Source organism: Trichosurus vulpecula, chromosome 1 (assembly GCF_011100635.1).
Source record: "Trichosurus vulpecula isolate mTriVul1 chromosome 1, mTriVul1.pri, whole genome shotgun sequence".
NCBI lineage: Eukaryota > Metazoa > Chordata > Mammalia > Diprotodontia > Phalangeridae > Trichosurus > Trichosurus vulpecula.
The window spans coordinates 24,611,166-24,623,537 of NC_050573.1; the positions used below are offsets into that span (position 1 = coordinate 24,611,166).

General features: G+C 40.7%; 1 protein-coding gene across 3 annotated transcripts in view; it reads left to right on the forward strand.

Moving 5' to 3' along the window:
• CIT (citron rho-interacting serine/threonine kinase) overlaps nt 1–12,372 on the forward strand; it is a 164,291-nt gene that overhangs the window by 131,619 nt on the left and 20,300 nt on the right. For all 3 annotated transcript variants that reach the window (XM_036766956.1, XM_036766941.1, XM_036766948.1), the window contains 2 exons: nt 11,913–12,053; nt 12,254–12,361. In XM_036766956.1, the coding sequence (XP_036622851.1) occupies nt 11,913–12,053; nt 12,254–12,361 (249 nt within the window). The remainder of the gene's footprint in view (nt 1–11,912; nt 12,054–12,253; nt 12,362–12,372) is intronic.

Sequence of the window (12,372 nt, forward strand, 5' to 3'; positions counted from 1 at the left end):
AACCTGGACTGAACTCAGATCTAAGCGGGCTCTGCACTCCTGCTCTGATCCACCACTTAATTCCTGTCACCAGGTGGGCCTGGGGCTGGAAGCAACTGCAGCTGTAGTTCTGTAGCTGCACTTCCTCCATTGTCCCCCGGGCGGTGGCCCAACTGCGAACTCCATTCACTCTCTGCCCCGCAGTTTTTCCCACTAACCTTCTTTGTTGTATTTGGTGTTTGTGGGTTGAGAAGTCTGGTAACTGCCACAGCTCAATGATTCAGGGCACTAGGGCCTGTTCCGCCTGGCTCCCGGTCTCGTTGGTTCTGCCGCCACCCACGCTGTTCTCTACTCCGCTCCCCTCCGCTCCCAGCTCCATGTGTGACAGACCTTACCCAGTGACCATCCATGCTGTCCTGGGCTGGAGCCCTGCTTCCCTCCCCTATTCTGTGGGTTCTGCAGTTCTAGAATTTGTTCAGAGCCATTTTTTATCAGTGTTTGGAGGGTCCTGGGGGAGAGCCCTAGGCAAGTCCTTGCTTTCCAGCCACCATCTTTGCTCTGCCACCTGGACATGTGATTTGAATAGTGTGAGGGTCTCCTGGTGTGGAGACATCTTCACCCAGTGAAGAGCAGCACCTTCTGTAGCCTCTGTCTTAGTCACTTTGAGCACAGAACAGATAAGTGACTTGCTAAGGCTTACATTCCTAGGATGAATCAGGCTGAGAACTTGGACCCAAGTCTGCTTGCTTCCAAGGCCAGCTCTTCGTCCCTTATGCTCTGACACCTCTGGCCTGAGTGCTTGGGTAGCCATGAAGGTGGCACAATTAATACAGGTTATAAAAGAAACAAGATAAAGAGTGTCTAATGACTCTTACTGAATCACAGTCTGCAAAGCTCACTGAATGAGATAAAAAAAATAGCGCTTAGAGAATGCTTGAAGGTTTGCAAAGCACTTTACAAGAGCCCTGAGAGGTAAGTGCTATTGTTATCTTCATTATTTTAGATGAAGAAACTGAGGCAGGCAGAAGTGAAGTGACTTGCACAAGGTCACGCAGTCAATTAAGTGTTTAAGGCTGCGTTTGAGCTCAGGTTTTCCTGACTCCAAATTGAGGAGGGTCTTGTTGGCTGGCCTGCAGTCCTTCTGGGCACTCTGGCCTACGTGGGTGCAGCTCCTGTTCAAGTTGTACAAAGCGAAACAGAAGAAAAGCAGCTAAATTGTTTTGGGGAAAAAAAGGAATCTTATTTAGTGTACATGTAGCATCAGAATTGTTTTTAGCAATAGTAGTCATTGGGGTGCCTAAGAAGCAACCTAGTTATTTATTATAGAAAACGTGTTTCAGCCACAGCTGTCAGCATGCATTTTCTCTACAGTCCTTGTTTTTATGCTTTCAGCCTAATGATTAGCATTGCCTTTAAATAGAAGGAAGAGGTCAAAGTGGGTAATTTGCAGAAGAACGTCATATTGCTCGAGAGGATAATATTTCCCTTTAAGAAGTTTCTTTGTCTGTTACTTCTCTCTTCTGTATAGCATAGGATGTTATGGATTCCTTTAGAAATTTTCAGTGAGAAGGCAAGGAGAGTTCTGCTTGGATAGTGTCAGTTATTCCTTATTTCAGTAAGAAAGGGAAGGAACCTTTTTTAGAAAGCCTCACACCAGTGAGAAGTAAATTGATCGTTAGTTTAAGGACTTTAGATTTTTCTTCCTCTCAGGGAGGAATAAAAAAATTCATTTTGCCCAATTAAAAATTAATGACCAAAAAAGATAAAAATAAAATGCTAGTGAATATTTAAAATTCTACAAATCCTTACTCTGATGCCTCATTGACCTGGAAGTGACCCTTGGTACTTGAAGCCAGTGTCAGGTCAATGTGAATTTTGGCAGGTTCTTCCATGTCCATATCCTGCCTCTGCTCTGTGGGTGTTCCCCAAGGCTTTGTCCTGAGTCCTCTTTTCTCTCAGTGACCTCTTCAGCTCACAGAGACTTAATTGTTTCTAGGATTATTATTCCTAGGTCTGTATATTGAACTCTGTCAATTATCAACTGAACTTTTCAAACTGGATATCACAGAGGCATCCCAAACCTAGCATGTCCAAAACAGATTGTTGTCTTCACTGCCAAACATGCCCTCTTCTAAACTTTGCTGTTTATGTTGAGTACATCACCATTCTTCAAGTCACCTACCTATGCAACAGCAGCATTACCCTCCAGTCCTTGTTCTTACTTATTCCACCTATTCAGTTAGTTGCCAAATCTTAGCATTTTTTTCTCTATAACGTCATTCACATATGTTCTTCTTTTTACTCACAGAACCACTAGCCTCCTTTCCTCTAGTCTCTTCTCTAATACATTCTTCACACAGGTATTAAAGTGATTTTTTTTTTCATTTTCTTTTTTTTAGAATTCAATCATCATTTAAAAATTTTATCTTATTTTCAGTTCCAAATTTTCTCCTTTTGTCCATCGAGAATGTGAGATATGTGATACCCATGATACGTATGAAGTCATGCAAAACATTTCTGCATTAGCCATGTTCTGAAAAAAAAGGAAAAAAAGACAAGAAAAAGAGAAAGAAAGGAAGGAAGGAAGGAAGAAAGAAAATATGCTTGAATTTGCATTCTTAAGTCCATCAAGTCTTTATGTGGAGGTGGATAGCATTTTTCATCATGAATCCTTTGAAATTTTGTGGATCATTGTATTGATCAGAGTAGCTAAATCTTTCACAAGTGATCACCATTACAATATTGCAGTTACTGGATACAATGTTCTCTTGGTTCTATTCACTTCATTTTGCTTTAGTTCATATAAGACTTCCCAGATTTTTCTAAAACCATCTTGCTTGTCATTTCTTATAGCACAATGCTATTCCATCACAATCATATACCACAACTTGTTGAGCCAAAGAGATCAAAGAAAAGCAAAAAGGACAAAGAGATTTAGAGCAGCTCTTTTTGTGGTGGCAAAGAATTGGAAATTAAAAGGATGTCCATCCATTGGGATGTAGACCTAGTAGTGGTATTGTTGGGTCAAAGGGTATATGCAGTTTTATAGCCATGTGGGCGTAGTTCAAATTGCTCTTCAGAATGGTTGGCCGAGTTCACAAGTCCACCAACAGTGCATTAGGCTTCCCCTATCTATAGTTCTGACAGGTAGTTTATTCCATGTTCCTGTAATTTGCTTGTGATATTACCCTTCATGTCTATATCATGTACACATTTTGAGCTTATCTTGGTATATAGTATCAGAGGCTGGTCTACACCTAAGTTTCTGCCAAACTGCTTTCCAATTTTCCCATTAGTTTTGTCATATAGTGAGTTCTTGGCACAAAAGCTTGGGTTTCTGGATTTATCAAATACTAGGTTACTCATTTGCTTCAGTATATTGTGTACTTTATCTTTTCCATTGATCAACCATGCTGTTTCTTAACCAGGACCAAAATGTTTTGATGATTATAGCTTTATAGTATAGTCTGAGTTCTGGTATTACTAGGTCTCCTTTCCCATTTTTTTCCATTGATTTCTTTGATACTCTTAACCTTTTATTCCTTCAGATGAATTTGGTAATTATTTTTTTTCTAGCTTTATAAAGTAATTCTTTGGTAGTTTGATTGGTATCGCACAAAATAAGTAAATTAATTTAGGAATTATTGTCATTTTTATTATTTTGGCTTGGTCTGCCCATGAGCAGTGAGTATTTCTCCAGTTATTTAGATCTGTCTGTATGTGAAGAAGTGTTTTGTAATTGTGTGTGTCTTGAGAGGTAGACTTCCAAGTATTTTATATTGTCTGCAGTTATTTTACGTGGAATTCTCTCTATCTCTTCCTGCTGGATTTGGCTGGTAAAATTTAGAAATGCTGATGATTTGTATGGGTTTATTTATATGCTGTAATTTTACTGAAGTTGTTTATTTTTCACCTAGTTTTTTAGTTGCCTCTCTAGGGTTCTCTAAATATACCATTATTTCATCTGCAAAAAGAGATAGTTCTTTTCCTCATTACTTATCCTTATTCCTTTCATTTCTTTTTCTTGTCTTATTACTATAGCATTTCTAGTGCAATATTAAATAGTAATGGTGATAATGGACATCCACACTTCACCCCTGATTTTATTGGAAAGGTTTCTGGTTTATACCCATTACAGATAATGCTTGCTTTTGATTTTAGATATATACTAATTATCATTTATGCCTTGTAGTGTTTTTAATAGGAATGGGTGTTGTATTTTGTCAAAAAGTTTTTCTGCATCTATTGAAATAATCATTTTTTTTGTTCTTTTTGTCATTGATATGGTCAGTTATGTTTATAAATTTCCTAATATTGAACCATCCCTGAATTTATGGCATATATCTAGACTGGTCATATCATAAGATCTTTGTGATATATTGTTGTAATCTCCTTACTGGTATTTTATTTTAAAAATTTACATCAATATTCATTAGGGAAATTGATCTTACAGTTTTCTTTCTCTGTTTTAGGTCTCCTTGGTTTAGGTTTTGAAACTATACTTGGCTCATAAAAGGAATTTGGTAGGACTCCTTTTTTACATATGTTTTCAGTTTATATAGTTTTGGAATTAATTGTTCTTTAAGTGCTTGGTAGAATTTGCTTGTAAATCTATCTGGTTCTGGAGTTTTTTTTTTCCTTTGGGAGCTCATTTATGGCTTGTTCAATTTCTTTTTCTAAGATAGGGTTAAGTATTCTATTTTCTCTTCTGTTAACCTGGGCAATTTATATTCATATTCATCCATTTCATTTAAATTGTCAGTTTTACTGGCACATAGTTGGGCAAGATAGCTCCTAAATAATTGCTTTTATTTCAATTTCATTGGTTGTGCATTCACTATTTTCATTTTTGATTCTGGTAATTTGGTTTTCTAAAATTAAATTAGCCAATGGTTTATTTTATTGGTTTTTTTTCCCATAAAACCATTTCCTAGTTTTATTTATTAGTCTTGTAGTTTTGTTTTTTTACTTTCAATTGTATTAATCTCTCCTTTGATTTTCAGGATTTCTATTTTGGTGTTTTATTGAGGGTTTTTAACATGTTGGGTTTTTTAGTTTTTTTTTGAGGTGATTTTTCTAAATTACAAGTCAACTATAGTGGCTCTTTCTTAACTCTAATCTAAAATAGAAATTCCTCTGGCATTTAAAGTCCTTGACAGCTCACCTCTAAGCTACATTTCCAGCCTTGTTATATATTACTTCCCATTACTGACACTATGGTACAGCCAGAGTGTCTCACTTAGACCTTTAGATTGGCTGTCCCTGTACTCTCACCTTCCATCTGGAAGTGCTCCAAGACTCAGTAGAACACCACTGCTACAGAAAGCTTCTCCTCATTCTGCTCCCACTCCCAAATTACCTTGTGTTCATTTTGTACAGACCTGTATGTGTTCATGTGCCTTCCTGGCTTGGCTAGGGAGCTCCTTGAGCATAGGTACCATTCACTTTGCTCTTTGTATGCCCAGTGCATGACACATAGTAGGAGTTTGTTGATTGAGGATGGTCCTCTTAATGGCAAATTATCATCTCTTGCCTGAGGAACATATGATAGAGGTGGAGAAAGGCTTGCCACCCCTTGATGCCGAGTGATTTGACCATGGCAATTAAAAAAAAAAAAGGAAAAGGAAAAATTGGTCCTTTAGTATGAGTGACACAGGCATGAAAAATGGGACAGAGGCTGCTAAGAATCATACATATTTAGAAAGTGTGTAAACTTCAGCTTCAGTGTAAGTTCTCTAAATGTGGCATGTATCCCCTACCCAGTGGCCTGCCATTGGTGGGAGAACTGGGATCCTCTTTGGTGCTTACCAAGCCTGGTTCTCTTGTATAAGAAAATATGCCTTATCTCTAAGGAGCAGGGCTTCCAGGTAGTGTAAAAGTCTTTCATCTTTCATTTCTGAAACCTGAGCAATATTTCCCAACATATTTTTTTTGGCATCCTCCCCTTTGCCCACCTTCATATTGAAATCCCCAATTATCAAAGCACATACTGGTACAGTTTGGAGGATGTTGTCAAGCAGCTTGGAAAATTTCTCTGTTGCATCCTACTTGATGCATTTATGCCTCATATTTTGGTATAAGTTACACTTATCTTCACTGGATCTTTCTGCTTTTGTTCATCAAGAGCACTCCAAGGTAAGTCAAGTCAAAGGAAGATAACCAAGTCTTCCTTGAAAGGGATCATTTAATCTTGAAAGGGATCAACAGGAAATGACTGACATCTGATGTAGGAGTTATTTTAGAATCATCTGTCTGCGGGACCATCAGGCTACCCAAAGGAGTAAATCAGTATTCTCTCAGTCATTCCCTCTGTCCTTAAGGAGATTTCTAATTGGGAATGTGTGGGACAAACCACAGGCTCAAAATAAACAAAAACAGAGGTGTCTCGGTTTTCTCAAGGTAGAAACAAAACAGAAGCTTTATTTGATCAAGTCTTGTGAGAATTGGGCATCTCCCACTACCAGGGCGGAGATGGTAGTGCAGAGAGGCAAGGGGGAGAGGGCAGGCAAGGGGATATATAACCTTGTACAAACAATTCTAAGAAATCCCACCCCTAAAGGCTGGACCCCTGTCCCTATTTGCTGGGATAGGTGGCCTCACAATCTATCCCAGAATAAGTTTACCCAATACTAACACAGAATTACCTTATAGGGAAATCTTAATGTTAAGATGACAGCATGCAAGTAGGCTAGGGGAGGGGGAGACCACCTGATTTCCCTGAAATCATATGATTTACAGGAAAACGAAACTTAGGCCTAGTGAGGGTTACATCCTAACTAAATTTGTACTATTTGAGTATTGCCTTGCCTGAGTTATTCATGGGAAGCTTTCACAATCTTGTATCCCACACAGGAAGACAACATGTATGTTACAACTACATGCAAGTTGTTGTATTAGCAAAGCAATAAACACAACATAGACAATACCTGTCAATATGCCTACGTGGTTCTGTATTGCAAAGTATGCGAGACTCTCCACATAGAAGGCAGAAGAAGTAAAACATTTATTCGGACACCAGACGACCAGATCCCGTAACCAATAAGCCCAATCCATCACAGCAGCAAAGAATTCAATACACAGTATCACAGCAGAGACCACTCCATCCCACAACCTTCCGCCCCCTGCTGGGGCCTTCCCACAAACATACTCATAGCACAGATGGTAGCACGTCTGCTCTCTCCCTCAGCTCTAACTGCTCTCTTCTCTGAGCATTTCCTGTGACTTTCCTTTTCCTCTCAGCAAGCTCCTTCCACCACATGTGACTTGGGCTTTCTGTGATGTAAGCAGGTCACATGGCCTATGAATGGTAGGAAAGATCTTCAAATCTAAATTGTCATTACAGTTGTACATACAAGTTATATACCATGTAAATCAGAGGGAAAGAACATGCAACTGAAGAGGACCAAGACAGGCTTCCCACAGAAGGTGGGGTTTGAGTCTTGAAGGAAGCCAAGAAAACAAGGGGGCCAAATATTCCCAGCCCGGGGAGCAGCAGTTCAGAGGCATCAAGAAGGGCATGTGTGCGCAAGCCAGGGTGGTCCAGGGGATCACAAAATACACGGAAAGGAGTAAGTGTAAAAAGACCCAGATGACGGAGAGCTTTAAATGCTCAGTGGAGTTGAGAAGCTCCCGGCATGGCTCCCTGTGCTTCAGGAAAATCATTTCAGTAGCTGAGCGGGGTGGGGGGGATAGATTGGAGTGGAGAGACTGGCTGGAAGGCTAGGGAGATGGGGGGGTGGTGCGGACTGAACTGGACTTGGGCTGTGTGAGGGGATGTGAAAGTAGCAGCAACTAGGTGTGGAAACAGATTGGCCATGTGGGATGACGGAAAGTGAGGAGCCATGTAGGACAGCAAAGCCCTGTGAGCCTGGGTAACGAGAAGAACAGGGGCGTTCAGAAGGGGGCAGTTTGGGGCAGCAAGGCTAAAGAGCTTTGTTGTGGATGTGTTGAGTTTGAGTCCTCAAGCCCTTTGCAGTCTGGCTTCCATCTGCATCACTCAGCTCAAATTTCGTTGTCCAAAGTGCCCAACAGTCTCTTAGTTGCCAAATCTGATGGTCTTTTGTCAATCTCCTTGTTCTTTATTGGGTCCGACTGTTGATGACTTTATTCTTCTGGATACTCCATCTTGTCTCTCTGGTTTTTCCTGACCCAGCTCTCTTTTCCCACCAATTCGATCACTCCTCCTCAGTTTCCTTTGCTTGCTCATCAGCTCTATCATCCCCCCTGACTGTGAGTGCATCCCATAGTTCTGTTTTCAGCCTTCTTTTTTCTAAATTCTCTGGGTGACTTCATTAGCTCATGTGAGTATAATTATCTTTTCCTTGTAGATGATGCTCACATCTCTTTATAGAGCACTAATCTCTTTCTGGAGCTCATGTCCCAAATCACCAATTATCTGTGGGACATTTCAAATTGAATATCACACAGATCTCTCAAACTCAGTACGTCCAGCACGGCTCATTATCTTTTCGCCAAGACCCTGCCCTGTACCAAACTTTCTTGTGTCTTTTGGGGGCACCACCAGGATTCTAGTGTCCTGGTTTTGTAGTCTCAGCATGCAACTCACCTGTGCATTCTCCCTTACCCACTTATCAACTGAGTTCCCAAATCTTGCCATTTCTACCTCCATATCCTCTTGTGTGTCTTACCCCTTCTTCTTACACAACCCTACTCATCATCTTAAGTCAGGCCCTTGTCACCTCTCACCTGGACTCGGTCTCCAGTCTCTTTTCCACAGAATTGCCACATATGATTTTTCTAAAGCCCAAGTCTGATTGTGCTGTTTCCTACTCCATAAATTTTGGTGACTCCCCACTGCCTCTAGGATAAAATATTACCTCTTGTATTTGGCTTTTGAAGCTCTTACATCTTGGTCCCAACCTCTCTGGCCTCATTATATACCGCTCTGTTTGCTGCACTTGATGGTCCCATCAAACTCTCCTGCTTCCTTTTCTTTACACATGACTTTTCATTCCTACCTCCATGCCTTTGTGCTGGCCATGTCCCAGGCCTGGCATCTCCTTCCTCCCCACCTGGTGCTTCATAGAATCCCTCTTTTCCTTCAAGATGTAGTTCAAGCCCACTATCCTCTCACATGAAGCCTTTCTGGATGCTCCCCCCCGCCAACCATCACTGCCCCCTCTAACTGTGTTGTATTTAATGAGCTTCTCTTTATTTTGTGTACATCTGCGCTGTGTGTGTTGTACTTCCCAGTGGAGTCAAGATAGTTTCTGTGTTTACCTTTGTATTCCACTATTTGGCAGGTGCTCGGTGTACAGTGTTTACTTAATAAGTCCTTAATAATCTATAGAACAGATCAAAATCAAAATTGCTAGAAGAAGGGACACAGTGCTAAGGAGATATTGCCAATAGCTGCAGCTGATTTAACTTAACCTGTTCACATGATACCAAAGAAGGGAAAGTGGAAAAAGACAATTCCTTTTTACCATTTTCTTCAAAAGCTTTTCAGATATAAAAATAATTGCCACAGTTGGAAGGCCCCCAACTCAGAGACCACCTCAGTCAGGGAGCTTTTACTCCTTTGCCAGACGGAGATACGGCACTTTGGATACAGAGCAGGATGACATAATGTCTCATTGTCTTAGGGAAAGGGAAAACCAGGCTGCCGGAAGCTTGGTCTGAGACCCAGGGGAGACGTCCTCCCAGGAGTGGGCACAGGGATGGGAAATGGAGCACACGCGTCATCGTTTCTATAATGACTTTGTGTTCATTGTTGGTGAGAGTGGAACCCCTTCCTTGGCATAACTGACAGGGAATTGTTCAGAGACCTTTAAGAACAGACATGCCATTGGTTCAAGTGGCTGGACCAGGCCCTGTACTTGCTGTGGAAATGCTATCATTGTGAAAGTGTTGGGAGGTCATTTTACAAGCATCTCAGGGAAAGGAAGGTATGACAAGAAGAGGAAAAAAATAACAGTCTATGTTCCTGCCTGAAAAAGGTCATCTAAAGAACATCAGTAATTATTGACCCATATGCCCTTCTCATTTTCACAAAAATCTTTATGAGAATAGTTAGACATTTCAAGGGATAACAACAGTGCTACTTGCCGCCACTGTGGCTGTGTAAGACATTAAGTTGAACAAAATTTTTTAGAAAGAAGGCATTGCAATGATAGCCAGTCCTATGGCATGTGAGGTAGAAGTCTGTTGGCAAGGCCTTTGTGGCATTTTCTCGACTCTTGGGTTTGCACTTTCCCCTCTCCAAAGACATTTTTCCCCTGATCGAATATCCCCCAAGTGTACGTTGATAGCTCCTAACATTTAGGTCTCTTCCTTTTGTCTGATTATTTACTATATCACATAGTACTCAGCTCAGAGAACGTGCCAGGGTAATTACCAAGCGCTGTAGTTCAGCACATTCTATACTGCATTCTGTATGGTCTGAGGCCTCCGATTCTGTAAAAAGAACTGTAACTTACTCTGTCAGTTCTCCAAGGCAAAAAGCCTTTAAAGTGAGTTTCCTTCAAATTCGACATACATGTAGACACATGTGTGCACATACACAACTTTATTATGAAAAACGGAACCAAGAGTACAGTTCCATGCTAGTGTCGCTACTGATGGTTTTCATCGAGACAAAGTAAAGATCTCCTCTTTGGGGCAGGCTTCAGGGGACTTTGTAGTCTGTGTCAGTGAAGTGTCACCAGCACCATCGAATTCATGGATCCTTGAAGCATATAAGCCTTAGAGTATCACACTTGGAACAAGAAAAGCAAATTAACTGGTTGGTTTTGTAGGTTGTAAATTAATGCATACTTTTTAGAAAATCTGCTTGAAAGTTTTCATTGGAATTCTAAGAGAGACCATAGTTGATTTTTATGTTATAAGCCCAGGAGATGGGTTATTTTCATTTTGGATTTCAATGTATTCATCTCAATTAGTTCATTAATATTAGTTTTGCTTTATTCTTTCATCATGGTGTGCGGATTGAGAAAGAGTATAATTCTTATTTCCTTAGTTCCCCAAAGTAGGAATAATTTTCTACTTGCCCTGAAAAAAGATCATTTGAGCAGGCTGTGATAATTGGATTTGATGTGTGTGTGTGTGTGTGTGTGTGTGTGTGTTTGTGCTGAGCAGTCTGTATATCCTTTACTAACTAGTGAGAAAGGAATTCTAGAAATGGAAAGTAATAGTCTTCAGAAACACGAGCCTAACGCATGGAAATGTTGCTTTAATACTAGTCATCATAAAGTATAATTCAGCATGAATCTTGCCTGTTTGGTCTCTGATCCAAAGAGGGAAGAGAATGTATTTATAACAAGAACTTTTTGGTGCTTGACTGAGCTAGTTTTATCTCTGAGGCAGCCCCACAGATAATCTTGGCATAGCCTCAGTTGTAGTGGCACTATTTATGTTTGTTGTTGATTGAAACTTCTCTAAAAACTCTTCTTGTTTGTGCATCATTTTGTAATGGAAGGAAAAGTTGTAGATAATTCTGTACCAAGAGACAGCATGGCCAGTGGATAGACAGGAGTCAGACTTTTGTTCAGGCTTTCCTTCTGAAACACCCTGGTATGTGAAACTGGGCAAGCTGTGTAACTTGTCATTCAGAGGGGAGACAGCATATGTATAAAGAACTAGGTCCATGTAAGGCATGCAGTGTAGAAGGAAAGTAATTTGAAAGAGGAAGATGTTAGCAGTGAGGAAGAACGGGCCTGAGCTGAGTCTTGAAGCCAGGTTGGAGTCTTTGCAGGATGCTCCTCAAGGGGACAGGATTCAGGGTAGGTGCTAATCCTCCTTGGTAGAGGGAATTCCCTTCCTAAGAGTTTTATGAGTCACTAAGATCAGTTTAAGAAGGGATTGGGGAGGGGAGCGAGATGGCATCCAAAATAAGCGTGATAGAAAAGAAGCAGGAGGTTCCCTGGGCTCCTTATATATTCTATAAAGTCATGTTATGGTTTTCTTATCACCAGCAAGCAAAACTGCAGCAACAAATGGACTTGCAGAAGAATCACATCTTCCGTTTGACTCAAGGACTCCAAGAGGCTCTAGATCGAGCTGACCTGCTCAAGACAGAGAGGAGTGATCTGGAATATCAGCTAGAAAATATTCAGGTATGGGTTGGCCAGGAATCTGAGCTGAAGTAATCTCATCTCTGCTGCTGTTATGCCCCTAAATGGCCAGTGTATACTCCACTTTAAATGTGTGATCCTTTGTGGTCTTCCCCCTGTCATAGTTGTAGATGATTCTGGAGGGAGGCTGAGTAGGTCTGCTTCTACTTCTAAGGTTAATTGCCTTTTACTATGACTTTTAGGTCCTTTATTCTCATGAAAAAGTGAAAATGGAAGGCACCATTTCCCAGCAAACCAAGCTCATTGATTTTCTGCAGGCTAAGATGGACCAACCGGCTAAGAAGAAAAAGGTGGGTGAAAG